The sequence below is a fragment of the Triturus cristatus genome, chromosome 8, assembly GCF_964204655.1.
Source record: "Triturus cristatus chromosome 8, aTriCri1.1, whole genome shotgun sequence".
In the NCBI taxonomy this organism is placed as follows: Eukaryota; Metazoa; Chordata; class Amphibia; order Caudata; family Salamandridae; genus Triturus; species Triturus cristatus.
The window spans coordinates 855,845,356-855,864,274 of NC_140591.1; the positions used below are offsets into that span (position 1 = coordinate 855,845,356).

Here is an 18,919-nt window from a genome sequence, read left to right on the forward strand (position 1 = left end):
CCTGGAGATCCAGCTTTTTTATCTACACACCCATCTCCCGAGGACTTGGTGGTTAATGCGTCATGCTCGACTAAACAATCTTCTGGCTCTTTTCCATTAACACCTGGAGATAGGAATTCAAAAAAGATGGGACAATCTGTGAAAAAGGTATTTCCATCAGTCGGTATGGCTTTGAAGTCGACAAATGGAACGTGCCTACTGGGTCGCTACATCCATGCGTTGATGGATTCAGCTAAGGATGTGATCCTTTAGCTCCCAGAGGATTCCCAGGGCAACTTTGCGGAGGTACTGTCGGACGCTCAAGCTGCGGCCCGTCGGGTTATTCAGTCTGGGCTTGAAACGGCTGACTCTGTTGCTAGAGTGATGGGTTCCTCAGTGGTAACTAGGAGGCACGCCTGCCTGAGAGGGTCTGTTTTCTCTCTGGATGTTCAAGCTTCCTTTTTGGATTTACCCTTTGATGGCTCTCGACTTTTCGGAACCAAGGCGGACTCAGCGCTACAGTGCTTTAAGGACAGTAGGGCCATCGCTATATCACTAGGCCTGCAGGCTCAACCTAGAGGCTTTGGTTAACGAAGATTTCAGGGCTTTGGAAAGGCTACTCCATTTCGGGCCTAGCAGGAACAACACAAGCGATCCTACTGTTTAGATCATACAGAGGGAAAGGTAGAGGTCACCTGCGAGGCTCAGCTCGCCAACAGGTCTCCTCCTCCTTTCCTGTTCCCCCACTGGCTCCACAGGGAAGCAGTTCTAGATCCCCATTTTAGAGCATGTTGGTCGTGTGGGAGGTCGGGTGTCCCATTTTCTACAAAAATGCAGATCTTTTACATCAGATCTCTGGGTTTTGGATCTTGTAGAAAATGGATAGGCCCTTCTTTTCCAGGAGTTTCCCCCTCCTTTTCCCCCTTGCTGGTGCTCAGAGGACCATCCATTGCTCCTGCAACAGGAGGTTCTATCTTTGCTGCAATAGATTTGGGTCCGGAGCAGGAAAGGGGTCAGGGATGCTACTCCTGGTATTTTCTGATCCCCAAAAAGGACGGGCGATTAAGACCGATCCTGGGCTTCAGGATCTTGAATTTTTACCACAGGCAGGAGAAGTTCAAGATGTTGACCCTGGCTCAGGTTCTTTTGGCGTTGCAGCAGGAAGACTGGATGGTGTTGATCGATTTACAGGATGCGTATTTTCACATTCCCATCCTGAAGTCGCATCAGAAGTATCTCCGTTTTACGGTGGGATCTCAACATTACCAGTTTGTGGTCCGTCCGCTAGGTCTTACATCCGCTCCACGGGTCTTCACAAAGGTGATGGCAGTGGTAGCATCTGAGGAGGTCAGGGATTCTTGTATTCCCCTATCTGGATGACTGGCTGCTCAAAGCAAAGTCGCCAGAGATGGTGCTGCATCATCTGCAAGTGACAACACAGCTGTTGTTCGACTTGGCTTTTTCATTAAATGTACCCTAATCTCACCTGGTGCCCTCTCAGCACAACCTGTTTATTGGGGCAGTACTGAACACTACTATGAGTTGTGTTTACCCGCCTCCTCAGAGGATTCTAGACCTCTAGGCTATGATTCCAATGTTTAAAGATGAAGCAGCTGTTCCAGTCTTGAGGGTTCTGCGCCTGCTCACTCTGTTCGCTTCCTGCAGTATGAACACTGGCACATGAGGGCCCTCCAGTGTTGCATCCACAGGCAGTGGTTTCAACACAACGGAGATCTCAGATAGGTGGTCAGAATCTCCAGAGACACTTGCAGCGGAGCTGTCATGGTGGAGAGTTCCAGGCAACCTGTCTCAAGGGAAGCCATTTCAATCTCCTTCTCCGGTGGCCACTGTATTAACCGATGCCTCCACTCTAGGGGGAGGCGCTCATCTGGGAATCTGGAGGTTAAGGGCCTTTGGTCCCCAGAGAAAAGATTGTTGCTGTCAGTCAGTTCAAGTCCTGACAAACAACACCACTGTGATGTGCTACATCAACAAACAGGGAGAAGTAGGGTCGTATTGTCTCTGCAGAGAAGCTGTGCGACTCTGGTTCTGGGCTCAGGACCATCCGATTTGTGGAATTGCAAATCATCTTGTCCGTCGTTCTGCAGTCTCCTGTATCCAATATGGGGAGCGTTGGGGGATGCGTTTCAGTTAGATTGGGGCTCTTAGCTTCTTTCCGCATTCCTCCCATACCCTTGATTCCTCAGGTTCTGAGGAAGGTTCGTCCAGACCGGGCCCAAGTCATAGTGATCACCCCGGATTGTCCGAGAAGGGCGTGGAACACAGACCTACTTCACCTCTCATCGCACCCTCCACTTCATCCGTCTCACTGTCAGTGTAGACCTCCTCTCGCAGTCGCAGAGTAGGTTCTACACCCCCACCTCCAGAGCCTGCACCTTCATGCCTGGAAATGGAACAGGCAACCTGAGTTCTCGCTCTCTCCCACCGGATGTGTTGAATGTTATATTATCGATCAGAAGACACTCCACCAAATCTGTTTATTCTGGTAGGTGGGCTCTGTTTGTTTAATGTTGTGGAGAGGGATCAATTGATCTTTTGCAGGCCCATTTATCTGATATTCTGAGTTTTGCTCTTTCCTTGGCTCAACAGGGTTGTGCAGTAGCGACTTAAAGGCTACTTGTCTGCCTTGACAGCCTTTCAATGCTTACCAGACCAACCCTCTTTGTTTAAGTCTCCCATAGTCATGAGAATCATTAAGGGTCTTACTAACCGGTTTCCTCCCACTACATTTATCATGCCTCAATGGATTTGGAATTTAGTTCTTACTTTCCTGATGGGGTCCCCCTTTGAGCCACTGCATAGTTGCCTGGTGAGACTTCTAGCACTTAAGACAGTTTTTCTGATTGTGATTACTTCTGCCAGGAGGGTGAGTGAGCTACAGTCTTAGTTCTAAGCCTCCTTTTACCTCAATTCATGTGGATAAGATTGTTCTTAGGACCAGAGAGGCTTTCTTGCCTAAGGTGGTCACTCCGTTCCTCCTAGGTCAATCTATCACTTTACCCACTTTCTATCCTCCCCCTCACCCTTCTAATGAGGAGAGACTTTACCGCCTGGACCCTAAGAGGACAGTCAGCTTCTACCTGGACAGGTCTAAAGGCTTCAAGCTGGACAACCAACTCTTCATTGGGTATGTGAGAAAAATGAAGGGCAAGACTGTCCACAAGCGAACGCTGTCCAGGTGGATCATCCTCTGCATCAAGATCTGCTACGCCTAGACCCAAAAGGAGCCTCCTGAAAGTATTCATTCCACCAGAGCTAAGTTGTCTTCTTCGGCTTTGACTTGAGGTGTCCCTGTTGTCGACCTCTGCAAGGCAGCAATTTGGGCCTCCCTCCACACTTTTGCGAAGCATTACTGCTTGGACTCAGAGGTGAGGAGGGACGACCAAGTAGCACGTTCTGTGCTGCTAGATTTTTTGGGTATAAGTAGGTGGGCACCCTCCTCCGAGAGAGGACCTGCTTGGGGACTCAATTCAAAAGGTGAGGAATCTACAGGCAGATGTATCCATCAGTAGAACTAGTTGCATACCTTCGGTAATGCTTTTTTTAATGGATACAGTATCTGCCTTTTGATTCCTCACTGATTGCCTGCCAACTTATACTGAAAAGATCTTTGGCATGAAATTCTTGTATTTCATTGTTAATCAAAATTATGTGATTTTACATTTTTCTTTTCTTCTGTGTATACTTGAGGAAATGTTTTAAACCATGTATACTTGTGAAAGGTTGTCGGTTCACCCGTTCGCCTCGAAGGCATGGAAAAAATGGGTGGAACTGACGTCAGCATGCCGACGAGGTCTTCTTATGGCTCCGATGATGTCGCGCGGAGTCGTTTGCGGAGCCATTCCATTGTGGCGTCCTCGTCGACGTCGGAGAGCTATGACATTTTTTTCGGTGGAATGCTGCGCATGGGGTAATTCAAAAGGTGAGGAATCCACAGGCAGACACTGTATCCACCGGAAAAAGCTTAACCAAATGTAAGTAACTTGTTCATCCTTACGAAACCTCCTTACTGCCTTTAATCGGGGAAATATGGGTAGTTCATTGTGGTAAGGTACAGACTAAGTGGTCCAGCGAAAGACTGAATGAAAGCAGGAGAGCAGTAAAGAACTTCTCCAGTGTTAGAATATTACATTGGGCCTGATTGATAAAGTGTATCTCTGTGTGCAGTTGTGACTGATTCTTGGAGAAAATAAAACCCATATAAAAGAGTAAGACACATCCACCTCGCAGCAGATGCAAGTTTCTAATGAGCCAAAGAACAGGGCACGTAAAGGGTAGCAGATGTCCTATAGCCACAGGAACATTAACATGGGATAGCATGGTATAATAGCAGAAAATTTTATTTTTTGGCAATTTATCCTTTTTTCATTCTATATATCGGGCTCCAAACATTCTAGAGAAAACCCATCTATCCGGTGTAGGTACCATCAATTAATCCTTATAATCCAAATCTCTCACGCGACATTTTGGCATCTTTTAGCAAATCCAAAACCATCGCTCAAATAAAATGTATATTTCTCGCATTAAAAAACAATTTTGAATACAACCTTAATAGTCCTAATGCTCCAGTTGTCAGCATTTTTTTTTAAAGCAGATTTTCTAAATTATTTTCATTAAATTATATAAGTGCATTGGCGTAGCAGCATATATATATGACACTTCCGGACAAGAAATCTGTAGCTTTGCTGTCTCACAGTTTGTACATAGTGCAATAAATCTTTACTCATATCCCAGCTGATAAAATGACATTGGGCATGCTTCCTCTTTCCTATTCAAACTATTTAAACCGATATCATCTTACAAACATGTATGTGTCTATGGTAATTTGACTTTATTTGGTGTCTGGTGTATGCTGTTAACTCCTATGTGTTACTCCATGCTTATCCAGGCACAGGATAATTTTCTTCGAGAGCATGGTAGGCATTTCTCATCACTGGGCCAACTTCCTGGTAACATTTTTATTTTGTTGTCGTGTGTGCTGCCAGTCTACCATTAAGATGTCTGATCATTTTCTACATTGGAGTATCCTTGCTTGCAAGAGTGTTTTCTCAGATTGTATGACTAGGTGTGCCATTGGTCAACGCTAGTGGGTCGCAGTATCACTTAACTTATGCAAGTTTTATGGGAGAACCGCTCATCGTGGTTTCTGTCAATAGATGCCTGTACCATTACTTCCCAAGTGTAGCCGTATTCTCGGTTTCCTTTGCAGCATTCTATGTGCAATATTGTTCTCCCCAATTCAGATCAGTAAACCACTTTCTTTTCCCATCTTTTGATCTCTGGGGCTCCCACAGGCGTCCATGTTTTTGGTATGCATTGTTTGGCTAACACCACTGCTAAATCGCTCAATCTGTTACTCAGTTTCTTCAGTCTAGATTAGAGGCCCAACAGACACTTCTCTGGACTGTCAGGTGGAGGTCTCCAAGCTATTTCCTCAATGACTGATGTGACTGATGTATGTTGCCACAATAGGCAATGAGCAAATCATGGGGTAGAAGCCTGGTTTCCCTTTCCCATGTATTGGACAATATACAGCTGTATCCCAGTATATTTTGCCCACTCTCTTCAGGTGAAGTATGCCCTATGTAATATACAAAATTACAATAGTTTGAATCTAGCATTTCCACAAACCGTAGGGTAATAAGATACAGTTCTGACCTTTTACACTTGGATATCTGTTCACGTCCTCAGACCGTTTACCCCTTAAGACCTCTAAATCCCCCTTAGTGCATTCAATAAGTGAACAATATAATAATGTAACTGCTTTATTTCCTATGGCCAATATACTTTGCATATTAAAATTGCTGGGGTCCAAGAACTTCTCTCCCTTCCCCATGTTGTATGTAGTACGCCTATTATCGTCTCAGAAGTAATTGTCTGATTGACACCCCATTTGTTTGTCCTATTTTGAAACAATTATTTGATTGTGCCAGCTTAGTACCAGTCCCTCAATGTTCTAAATTAAGCTTCCTTCAAAAACAGCAGCATTTTTCTCCATTCCGGTCCATTTATCCCAGGTGGTCAGTTAACCATAATAAGTTTCCTTTAAATATTTTTATTGGTTTTAAGTACTGGTGGCGTAAGATTTACATTCCTACAAAATGAAGTATTGAAATAGCAAAACACGAGGGCTAGCAAGGTTGCAATCAATAGGATATTTATTTATTTATTTCACTTATAAAGCGCACAAATCACCCCATAAGGGTGTCTCAGCGCTAGGACCGCATAAGAGAACTAAGGAGACCGGATTAAAAGAGTGAAGTCTTCAACAATTTCCTTAAGGCCAGGTAGTCAGTGCATTGACGCAGGCAAATGGGGAGGTCGTTCCAAAGGCGTGGGCCAAGGTGATAGAAGGCCTTACCACCTTGACGAGACTTTTTAAAGCGTGGAATTAAAATCAGAGCTTTATCGCCTGATCTGAGGGGGGTCTAAGGGACACATAGTTAACAAATTTGTCATTGAGATAACTAGGACCTAATCTATATACTGCTTTGTAGGCCATACAGCTTACCTTGAAATTAATCCATTTGCGTATGGGTACCCAATGCAGTTCCTTCAGCAAAGGGAGTGAGGCTGTTCTTGGGGGGGCATTGGTCACCAAGCGAGCCGCGGTGTTATTGACAACCTGTAATCTGTTTGTCTTTTTCGTTGGCTGAGATCAGCGCGTTACAGTAGTCTAAACGGCTTAAAGTCAATGCTTGAATAAGGGTTTTTTTCGAAGATAGTGGAAGGAAAGGGAAGACTCTGAGCATGCTAAGATGGTAGTCGAGACATGGTCTCTCAGGGTAAGTTTTTGGTCCAGTCGGACCCCAAGATTTTTCACCACTAGTTTAGGACAAGGGGTGGGGCCTAGTTCCTCTGGCCACCATCTAGGCGACCACCTGACATTGGCATCACCAAATAGCATTATCTCGGACTTGGTGGCGTTCAATTGGAGAAAATTTGTTTTCATCCATTCCGCTGTTGATTTCATTCCTTCGCAGAAGAGTTCTTGGGTGTTTAGGTCTGATTTATCTAGTGGAAGGAGTAACTGGGTGTCATCAGCGTATGATATAGGGATAAAGCCCAATTTTCTCAGCAGACTCGCCAGGGGAGCAACATAAACGTTGAACAGAGTGGGGCTTAAACAGGATCCCTGGGGTGCTCCTTAGGTGACTTTGGTGGTTCTGGAGTGGTATGGGCCTAGGTTGATGGTCTGTGTTCTGTCTTATAGGAAGTTGGTTAGCCATTTCAGTGCTTTCCCTGTAATGCCTATTTCACCCAGTCTTCTGAGAAAAATCTGGTTGGATATGGTGTCGAATGCTGCGGAAAGGTCAAGCAGCACTAAAAGCACCGCCTGGCCCTTATCCAGCAGCATCCTGATGTTGTCCGTCACTGCTACTAAGGTGGACTCAGTGCTGTATCTTGGGCGAAAACCAGATTGTGAAGAATCTAGGCTGTTCGTGGATTCAATGAATTTGGAGAGATGTGTGTTGATGTGTTTTTCTAAACTTTTAGCGTGGAGGGGAAGAAGCGAGATAGGTCGATAATTTGTAACGTCTTCCGGTGAGATTTTGAGATTCTTTTTAATCGGGAGTATCTGTGCAGCTTTCCATTCAGGAGGGAGAGCTCCTTTCTTCTTAGAGCTATTGAGAATATTACAAATGGGGTCTGCAAGGTGGTAGTTAGTTTGGCCGGTATCAGGTCTAACGGGGACCCTGATTTAATGCTTTTTAAGAGAGCTTCTTTGTCTTCTATGGTACGTAGAGGAAAGTTTTCTAATGAGTTGGTGGCTGGTGGGATGTGTGGGGGATTGATTCGTGATTTAAATTGGGGATTAGTGGTTGAAGTGATTTTGTTATAGATTGAATCTATATTCTGTGTGAAATGGCTAGCGATACTATCGCATAACGTTTGGGATGGGACAGGTGCCGAGTCACAGGCCAAAGGGTTGGTGAAGGTTTTTAGAATCTGATAAAGGCATTTTTGAGAGCTCCCAGCTTGTTCGAGAGAGGCTGCGATATGGGTTTTCCTCGCATTTTTTAGATTGCGGTGGTAGTGGTTCAAAGCCACTTTGAATTTTTCTCTATCTGAGGCGTTTTGAGAGCTACTCCATGTTTTCACAGTGCAGGCGGCACCCGTCTGCACTTTTACAGGGGACAAGAGATGCCCTTGCAGGCGGGTGCAGTCAGTAACTGCACCCGCCTGCAAGGGGATGTCTGGGGGGGTTCATAGGACCCCCTTTACCCTGTGCAGAGGGCTGCTGTCAGGAGGTGCACTGACAGTGTGCCACCTTTTAAATTACACACCATCAGTGCGCCTTCTGAGGGCTTCTATGCCTCTGCGCCTGTAATATGGCGAGGGTGCAGTGTCAAAGGAATTCCCTCATTTGCACAAGGTACGCCCCTATGCAAATGAGGGAACAGCCTCTGAAGGTAGCGCTGGCGCTTTAAGTGCACCAGCGCTATTGGTACTAATAAAGGGGAAGCCCAAGCGTCTGCTCCCCCTTCTATAATACCAAAGTGCCCCAGGCCATGCAAAGCAGGCGCAAACACCTGTTCTCCACCCCCCTTCCCCCGGGCACATATTGTAATCCAGTCAGGGCACGAGTTGGAGGTACACGCGGGTGGACAGCGTCCACCCGCTATTTTCACAGGGTGAACACCGTCCACCCTGCCAAGAAGTTGGGCCCCACTAAATGTGCTGAAGTCGTCCTGCATAATTTTCAAACACCGGGACACTTTCAGCAGCACATGCACCTTGTCTGCTTTCCATCTGCAACAAGCAACAACGTGCATGCGGGGAGGGGCTCTTATTTTAGACTCCTGCTGGGCCCATGACAAAGGCCGAATTTGAGGGGTCTTAGGCCTCCTTTTGCTCGAGTCTCCTGGCTGGGAGCAGTCAGGAGCATCACACCTAGAAGCAAATGCTGCAGAGCGGAAATAAAGGTTAGCACTTCACACATACTTAACAGAGGCAGCTTTTCATGCTGCTCAGGCTCTGTTTCTCTCCCAGTATTTACACAAAATAAATGTAATTATATAGCGCTTACTACCCCTTAGGAGGCGTTGAAATAATTGAAGTACCACTATTTTTTCTTGTATGGATTGTCCGAGCGCTTTACATCACACGTACATATTAAAGTCGTGGCTTGTGATGCCACTTACTATGATGCCATATGTAATGTCATGTGCCGTGATTTCAGGCATCATGATGTCACACGCCGTGATGTCACTTGCATACTGCCTAACTAGGTTAGTCCCCCCCACTTCTTTTTTTTTTTTTTTAGGACTTGTGCCCTGAATCCGGCCCTAGAGGGGGACATCTAAAGTAGTCTCGTCCTAGGAGTTAAGGATGTGTCAATAGCGACATCAGCGCTTTTAAATGGTTTTTATGATTTTATGGTCTCTTTAGACTTATTAATTAATTTTAAAAAATCCCACTCTGTCGATTGGCTCGGGGAGAGCAAAAAGGGCGAAATTCTTCTGTAATGGGCAGGAATTAACCAAAGTTCAGTCCTTCCCTTATTTGGGGATTGCATTCGACGATAGATCATCTTGGGTTATACAACGCGCTCAGAAAAAGAACAATTTAGCCAGAGCTACTGGCGCATTGCTGGGCTTTGCAAAACGCATAGGGTGTAAACTGCTTCCTGCTCTATTAAAAATTTATAGCGCAAAGTGTTTGCCCATGGCACTTTATGGAAGCGAGGTCTGGGGTTACAAGGCTGCTCCTAGCATTCAAGTAGTCGAAAATAATTTCTTTCGGAAATTGTTGTCTCTCCCTCCCTCTGCTCCTATTTTTAACATTCATGAGGACTTGGGGATGGGATATGTTGCTGACCAAATAGCTGTTGCACCGCTATTAGGTTGGTTGAGGGTTTGGGCACAACAGCCACCAAACCTAAACCAACAAATTATCGAAGATTGTCTGTCCTTGGAAAAAGCCCTGTCTATCCCGTGGCTACTTTACATTAAAAACAATATGAAATCACTTGGCTGTCTGGATTTGTTCACCAGCCCTTGTGTTTTAAGTAAAGAACAAATTAAGGCCATTAAGCATCAGTTTTTGTCCAGAGCAATGTTGTCAAGGGAAGGTGAGGAACTGGGGAAACCGTTAGTTAGGAGGTTTGTTATGTTAAGTTCAGGGAGTGAGATTCAGCCCTATTTAACCTTCATTAACAAACCTTTCCACATGTTTTTGCTAATAAGGTTTAAGCATGGTTTGCTCCCTTGGCTCTTGGCTTACCCAAAAGGATTTTTTAAAGAGGGAACTTTGGGGCCCTGTCCTTGTGACAACATTTCTGAACAAAACTTGTTGCATATGTTATTTTTTTGTAAATTTTACTCTTCTCAGCGCAAAAAATTTATTCTGCCGATCTTGAAGAATTGTCAATTTAAGCAAGCGAGGCCTGCACTGATCTATTTACAAATGTTGGACTCTCCTTTGACTTGTTTCGGGGTTGCTTGTTTTATTGTGGGTGCTTTAAGAGCTAGAAACAGGGCCCTGCTTATATAGTCATCCACTAATGAGCATTGCTCTTAATATGTTGTTGTGGACAGAGCCTTTTTAGAAGACATGATTTTTTAGAATGTTTATTATCGAATGAATGAATTAATTGAAAAACATACTTTTATTGTATATTGCGCCAAACAGTATTGTATTTAATTTTTGTGTTAATTATTTTCTGTAATTGCATTTGCCTGTATCATGAATTTCTGTCCTGTGCTTTGATGGTTTTAATATTTTAACCGAATAAAGCAAATTTTGACTTTGACTTTGACTTTGAATAGCGACACATTTGAAACATAATTAGCCTCATGAGTTCCCCTAACAAAACTCCTATAGTAAGCTCTTTTGGTATGAATACATTAGCCATCCTATTCCATGACTCCTTCCTGATATTTTCATTGCTGCCTCTATTCGCATTTTGCTGGTAAATCTTGCACAGATGAAGAATCCGCAAAGAGGACAGTATCCTTTACAATGAAGTGTTCCATGCCATTGGATATGCCGGATCCGATCAATACAATGGTCTCAGCAGGTTGTTTGCCATCCTCGCTCTCTATTCAGACCTGTGAGCGCCTCGGAGTATCTGGGCGCCTTATGGAAAATCATATGTGGCCGGTGCTTTAATTCACTAGTGAGTGGTTGTACATAAGTAGTGTTTGATAGCAGAAAAAATATTCCTGAGTTTCATCCTCCGGGAGATTTACTTTCAAAGACAAACTATGGGTGAAAATCCACATCAGAGTCTATGTATCTGAAAGTACCTAACTTTAGTAGTCTCAATTGCTTAAACAATGTATTGACTGTTTAATTTTTATACACGTGCTTATTTAAATTTCTACATTTTTTTGCACAGAGTATGCCCAACCTCTCGTCGGAGGAGCAGTAAGCACGCTCCATCAGCGGTCCACATTCAAGCCAGCAGATGGAAAGGATCCGGCTTACGCGGACCTGGATCCCTACAACTCGCCACAGGATGAAATCTACCACGAATATGCGGAACCACTGCCTGCCAATGGACCAGAGTACGCCACCCCCATCATTGTGGACATGTCTGCGCATTCAGCTGGACCTATATGTATGCCATCGACGTCCACCTTCAAGGCGCCAGGGAACCAGGCTCTACCTTCGGTGGGCACCTTCAATAAACTTTTATCAAGGACTGACAGCTCACCCTCCGCGCAGGCGCTCTATGACACTCCTAAAGGGACGCAGGGAACAGGTCCCGGAAGTGAAATGGTGTATCAGGTGCCTCAGAATGTGCCACAAACAGCAGAGACGAAGGGAGAGTCGTCGTAGGACCTGCACGCTTAGTGGGAACAGGAACATTGTCTGAACCAGTTGTAAAGAACAAACCTTTCCCTCTTCTCCCACGGGACTGGCATTTTCACTTTGCAGCTGGATTCTTTCTGAATAGTAGTGTCAAAAGTCATTGGGTCACTGTAATGAAGGTGGGTGGAGAAAAATGTGATAACTCAAGTCGGAGAAAAGTGGTTTCTTATCATTGTTTGTGAATGTTCCAACACTTGCTTTTGTCCTTTGGAAATCTTGCCTAATCTGTCCTGCCACAAAGGCTTCTTGAACTTCAGGAGTTTTGAATTGTATATCGGTCCTGTGTTGCTCGTCAAGGCAACCAATGAGAATTTAACAGAAAATGATCACTATAATTTAGTAATGTTATTTTTACAGGTGCTTTTCAAACCAAGTATCAAAGAAACAACATTTTCTTTTTAAACAGGCCTTTGATTCCTACTATCAAGTTCCGTAAATCATCATGGATGGCTTGACTGTCACTAAGGTAGCATGCCAACGTTCTTGCATTGCTTCCCTTCCTGTCAAAAAGAAAGAAAATACGAATTATCCTCACCTAACCGTTAAATATCTGTGATCATGGCCCTTTATTAGTCAACTGAATTGAACACTGAGCATCAGCCTTAATAACAATGGGACCCAGCCCTGTTTCTCTCCTGACCCCCCTCCCTGGCCACAAGAGCAAGGCAGCCTCTGTGCTCATTATAAAGATAACATGCACCTTTCAGCATGTTGATTTCATTACCAACTCCAGTAATAGAAGGGCTTTTATTTGTGTACAGGAGCTAAGTTGATAACGGATAACTAGCTTGACTCATTAATCAGCAGTATTAATTCCTATTGTTGAATTAGTCATTTAATACATTTGATTTAATAATTAATAGCACCGCTATTCTAGATTTACCATGCAGTCCCTGGGCAAGATTGAGCATTTTACTCCTGTGCTCGTCGATTTATGGTACTTAATACAGTGGGAGAATCCTAGTAGGCTAGAGTAGTGCGCTGCCTTTGCTGCGCCATGGCATAAAAATATTCCAAAGGAAGCCGAACCCCTTCTTTTATGCACATATATGATTTTGCTGCTGCAGGGAAATAATACACCTGGGTACCTTCCCAGGCCCTACAGCGTTGGAAAATATAATGAGTTAATTTTCAGGACTGCCTATAAAAGCAATACTTAATAGCCACTATATTTTTTTCAATTAATCTTTCAAATCATTTAGCCCCTCCAGCTAAAACATCAAGGCAGTGAATACTACTCAAGGGAGGTGCCAACGGCTAAAATTAATTTAAACCCTTCCGTCCCTAAAACTCCAGTGTGTTTGGATCTCTTTAGCTGAGCTTTGGTAATTGAAGGGAGCCATCGCTGATTTCCAGTCGGAGTGGCGGTAGCATCCAGGATAATGTATTGCGGACCCTATCGTGAAGACCTTCGGTCCAACCACACGCAGGACCTCTAGCTGTATCCTGGTGTGCACAAGAGTTCAAATGGAGCCTGTTGTGCTCCGGGAAAAGTGGTTACCTGCTCAGCCAGCCATGTACCTTAGCTCTGGCAGTCGCAATTTTAGTGTTGTCTTTGGCTTAAGGGTCAAACGAAAAATTCCTCAACAGGACAAGAGTAGTAGCTCCCCACTCTCAGCGAAAAGTAATAAATAACTTCAAAATAAAAATATTTTCTATATACTTAAACATTCTTAGATTCCTTCCACTGCAGTAGAGCCCGAGTTGGACATTTCAGGACTAAAGTAAAGAATGTAACAGTACAATTTGCCTTTTTTACGCGTAGATATGTGTACTTTTATATAAACCGTTTCACCACAACAGCTTGTTTATATAGCACCGTCAGAATTAATTTATATTATTTTATTGCAGAATGTCTTAAGAACGTTCTTTATACTATTCCACATAGGCATGATGACACTGTTAAGAATGCTGTAAAACATACAAATGTGACATCAGTGTGTACACTGTAGCCCAGTTTTATGGACTTTTAAATGTAGAGTTAGTTTGTGGCATTGAAATGCATATTTTATCTTGCTCATATTTTAAACACCAAAAGTTGCTAAAGCTGATATAAAAGTTATTTAATGTGCAGTTTTCTGAATTTCTGAATTAAGAAATCAAAATAGGCAAATGTAAAACCTCTTGCGGCTTTGCCCTCTATGGGACATTTATTGGACCACTAAAGCCAGCCATGTAGCCACTGAAAATCAGCAAGTGCATTGAGCTGCTGCAGCTGTTTTTGCATCATGAAAGCCTTAAGACTAGCAAAATGTGAGTTTCGACTTTACTGCTTCTCATAGTCTTGCATATATAGAAAAATTCTGTGGAGCTGTGACATATGTTTATCGTTTTACACACAGGCACAATGTATTTGTTTAAAGGAAGGCCACAGCATTTTCTTCAAATGACTCATTAACCCTTTCCCCGCTCATGACGGAACCACTCCGTCATGAGCCACGGTTGCGCTGTGCTCATGACGGAGTGGTTCCGTCATGCTGCGGCCGTTGGCGGCCGCTCCTCCCACGCGGCGCTAATTCCCCGCCTGTGCGGGCGATTAGCGCAGTTGGCGGAGACGTGACGGAACCACTCCGTCATGAGCACAGCTCAACCGTGACTCGTGACGGAGTGGTTCCGTCACGAGCACAGCGCCACCGCACCTGCCCCCAAACCCCCCCAGCGCCGCGGCGGAATTCCTGCCGCGGCGAAGGGGTTAAGTGGATTAAGTTATCTGTTGTGTTTGATACATAGGTTTTCTCACTGCAGTTTGGCTTTAGGCCTACGTATTATATCAAAGTGAAGAGAAATTAATTATTTTCTTTTTTTGTTTTTTTAATGAAAAGACTGTCCAACGATGGGGTTTGTTGTGTTTTTGCACATGAAATAGTTGGTTCCTTATTAAATGTGAGACGTGTTTAGTGGCACGAAGCCGTGACGCGGATTTGCTCTCTGAAAAGAATAACTACACATAAATATAATTATGCAGTAATCAGACAAAGCTAAAAGTATTATTTGAACAGAACATATTCCAGTGGTGCTAAGTAAATTGTAGACTTGCTCTTAAATGAATAACATGTCATTGCCTTTGACTAGCTTTTCCCTCTCTATTCACCCTCACCCCCAACCAGCCTTACTTCTGTATATCCTAGCCAACCTGCCAATCTTCTTATCACAATAGTGTTTGGGCTCAACAAAACATGAAAATCCATTTAATGCAACCTAGCTGGACTATTAGTTCTATGCCTTAAAAGCCTTAAATTGTGTCTTGGGTTGCACATAAATCAATACTGCCTGTCATCGTTTCTCTCAGACAAATTCAAATAGTAAAAAAATAGATACAGGGAAAACATTTGAGCAATGCACGAAAGATTGCAATAAAACCTGGGACAAAGAGATGTGTGTTTGATAGCGTGAGATTAGAAAATATGATAATTCATGAAGGAAAAAGAAGAGGATGGAATAAGTCCTGGAGCGTTAATAAATTCGTGTTGAATGATGCATGAAAATGTATATTCAGATCATAAGCACAGCCTTTTTAATTTGCAGTGGTGGTCAAAACGGTCAAGCTCAAGGCAAGAAGTGTGGATTTCACTTTTCCTTCGTAAGTAGAGCATGTGGATTGTATTTTCAGACTCTTAGGAACAGAAAGCCCACGTGTGATACTCTGCTTCAAGAGTAACTTGCTGTACATGCAATGGCAACCTGCACTACTTTACAGATGTCTTTTATACTCAAAGTTTGTGACAAATCAAGCAAACCTTATTTAGAGAGCTGCTTTCTTTAAAAAGCCTGAACACTGGTCATTTACTTGAGTTGAGCAACAGGCAATGAGTTTCCATTTTTCTGTGCCAGTTCATTCTGTATTGAACACGTTTGGAATCATGTGTTGCTGCAAGGGATTTAGAGTGTCAAAGTATAATGTTGCTCAGTGGAAAGTGATAAGATTAATGGCAAAACATGGTTTTGTGTAACCAGACCTACACTGAAGTGTTGTTTAACTGTTATGTTCTCTTTCAAAGCTCTACTGGACTGCAAATGTGCATCAGTAACTGATTATTTTAAATGGACCTCACTTTAGTGAATGACAGTACAATAAGCTGTAGCCACTCTAATATTAATCTTTTTTCCACTTCATTCTTAGATCAAGGTCCACGTTTTGACCAGTTGTAACAGATAATCACTAAATATGGATGTGGTATCTTAGGCTATAAACCTATCGAACAGAAAAGGAAAAACAAACCTTAAAGTATTGATTCCTTTTGACCACTTTATTCAGTTTTTGGGGGCTGTTAGAGTACAGCTGAGTTCCATAAGGTGTATATTTCAGAGCAGCGCTATATTTAGAGATAGCCTTTAGTTACTTTTACAGTGTAGCGGAACTCTCTCCCATTCCAAACTTGTAGAAATTGTTCAAATTAAATCGACTAGTGTATGTGTTTCTCCATGTGTTTTGACTCGCCTCCTGTGAATGCACCAAGGTTCCTTGTTTTCTGTCCATCGGTTAAAACATGAACCTGCTTCACAACCTGTTTTTCCAAGTCTGTACCTCAATTGCTTTTTTGCATTTAATAATGTTTACAAGCATATCCCCCTTTGGACCTAACAGTGGTATAAGTACTGAGTTATGTGGCACTGGATAGTACAGTGCACTAAATGCTATGGGCAGTATTTAGAATGCAATGTTGTGCAGCTTACGAGCATAATGTTTCTCGCAAATCCCCATGAAACCGTTTTCCAGGAGCTCATTTGTGTACTGCATCAGAGTTACCTTGAAGGCTTTCCACAGGCCCCACCAAGAAATACACTGTAACAGCAAGCAATATTCATAGGAGGGGTATTTGGCTTAATCGTCAGGTGTGGTACTGTGGTCTGCACACAAGGCTCTGACAACATAGTTGTTTTAACTTTGCTGCTGACTTTGTAAGAACCGTGGTAAGAGACCTTTATCCTGAAGTAGCGTGCATATCCTAAGTGTAATTCAGCTTAGATGTTCACCTAATTATTGGCTTATACTGTGGGTGAGATTTGTTCCTCGAATGATCACAATAAAATCACACCAAACCATTTGCAGCCTCTTGATAACCATATCTAGTTTTTCCAGTGCAGGGGGGGATACTTGTGCATACCAATTATTCAAGTTGGAGCCACTCCTAATATTAGAAGATGTCCACAAAGAAATCACCTTGGAGAGCTACCCTTCATCTGTTAGTTGTCGATAAAGAGGTACGCTTTAGTATTGTTCTTGTATTAGGCAGATCATGCTATTCCCAAGTTTCTCATCAAGGTTTCTTTACCATTTACAAACAAAACGTAAAAGCACACGAAGGTTGCACCTCTTTAGCAGTCTTCACTATGTCTCCCTGTCCTTTTTCACATCTCAACAACAAAAAGGGAGATATACAAACAACCTTCTGTGTCTCGAAGCATCATTTTCTGGCATCAGAACTGAGTAATACAATACTCTTTGATATCAGAGAGAATTTCAGGAGCCTCAAGCCAAGGATCTTTTTCTGTGTTTGTCTTCAGATTCTATCATCTCTAGCCCAAGTATTATATCAAAGCTCCTCCACAAAGGATTTTGGCTCAAATAATGGTTTTGCTGTTTGAGACACTGGCTGGGCAAGGCACTTCCCAGGCACCAATTTTCTTAACTTGTTGACCATGCTAATTGGAGTTCAGTTCCACATAAAAAATCGGGATAGCCACTAGTTTCCTTAAAGATGTCTGCCGAAGGAGTTGATGCAAGATCCTGCCCTTTGATCAGGATGTTACCTGATGGTGCTCACCAAAGGGATTTTGGGTTGTTGCAAGTCGGATGCCAGTGCATTCATCTGTATCCTCAAACCTCGGCAACTGTCTATTCAGATTCTCCTCTCTAGAACGGTCCCTCTCAAACCTTTAACACATTCTCGCTTGCAGTTGGGCCCTGGTTAAAGATTACAGTTCATCAGTTTGATAATGACTTTCAGAACGGCTAGGAAATTTCGTCCTTGTGATATCTTTTGGGATTAAAGAAATACCATTCTTTATTATTTCATTTTCTCATTTGGTTATTTATTGCCTGCAGAGGATAAAGATCTAATGGTCTAACGTAAGCAAATGGTTTTAAAACTACAGAGAATAAAGGTAGACAGACTCTTGATTCTTTGTTCTCCTTTCTGATCAAAATTGATGGGCTCTGCACTTCCTCCAGCACCAATTTCTTCGTGTTTGGTAATTCCAGGGCTCTGGTAAGCACAGACCAAGAAGTAAAACATTCAAGTTCTAGAATCATAATTCTGGATAGTAAAATCTTCAAATAATGATTTTCGACTATAAAACCAACACCTCTGTAATACATACAAGGTATTAAGACCACTGGGTTCTAACCAAGTCTGCCAATTACCTCTTGCTTCTACAGCAAGGTCAGAATAAAATAGTGACAAGCTGAGTTATTGATTTCTCTGAAATTACTCCTGAGAGAAAAGATATTTGTCTGGAGTGCAGCTTCCTTGCATAAACCAGGAAAACTAGTGATTTCTGGGCCCATACAGCTTTTAAGCCACATACAGTTTTTCGCTTCACAATAGTGAGATTTGCTCTATTCCATTTCTCGTATATTGCCATCCTGATTGTTATTCACTCATGCTGGTGGTCATCTTTTTGCTTCAGTCTGGTATCCCAGCCCTTACTTGATGTAAGACATGGTTCTCTGTAGTTAGTCACAGACACTAGTTCACTAGGAAACCCCTTTTACATATTTGTTATTACTAACATTTGTGGTTTTTTTGTGTGGTTCCAGAAGTCTCACTTGAATAGGGAATCCATGTGCACTCCATAAGGAAAACAGTCTTTCCAAAGAATTTCTATTGAATACTTCAGCAATGGCTAATGCGAAATCTGCTCATGGTGCACTCCTTAGCGTGTTGATTTGAAGCCTGAATTCACACTATGCTGCCTTCACCTTCAGATATCCTCTGATCGATAAACTGTACTCATACGGTAGGAATAATAGAGCGATCTATACAAGTGTCTCTTGTAATCCTAGTACATAGGGTGCAGGTATTATCAGCCACATTTTATCGTTATGGTCTAGCTACCATCACCATTTTAGAAGTGAACAGTGGGGAGAGAATGCATT

At 43.0% G+C, this 18,919-nt stretch overlaps 1 protein-coding gene across 1 annotated transcript in view; it reads left to right on the forward strand.

Moving 5' to 3' along the window:
* The window catches only part of DCBLD2 (discoidin, CUB and LCCL domain containing 2), a 354,867-nt gene extending 342,528 nt beyond the window's left edge, over positions 1-12,339 (forward strand). The window contains exon 15 of the mRNA XM_085622359.1: positions 11,345-12,339. Coding sequence (XP_085478485.1) covers positions 11,345-11,787 — 443 coding nt within the window. The 3' untranslated portion in view covers positions 11,788-12,339. The remainder of the gene's footprint in view (positions 1-11,344) is intronic.
* The last annotated feature ends 6,580 nt before the right edge of the window (positions 12,340-18,919 follow it).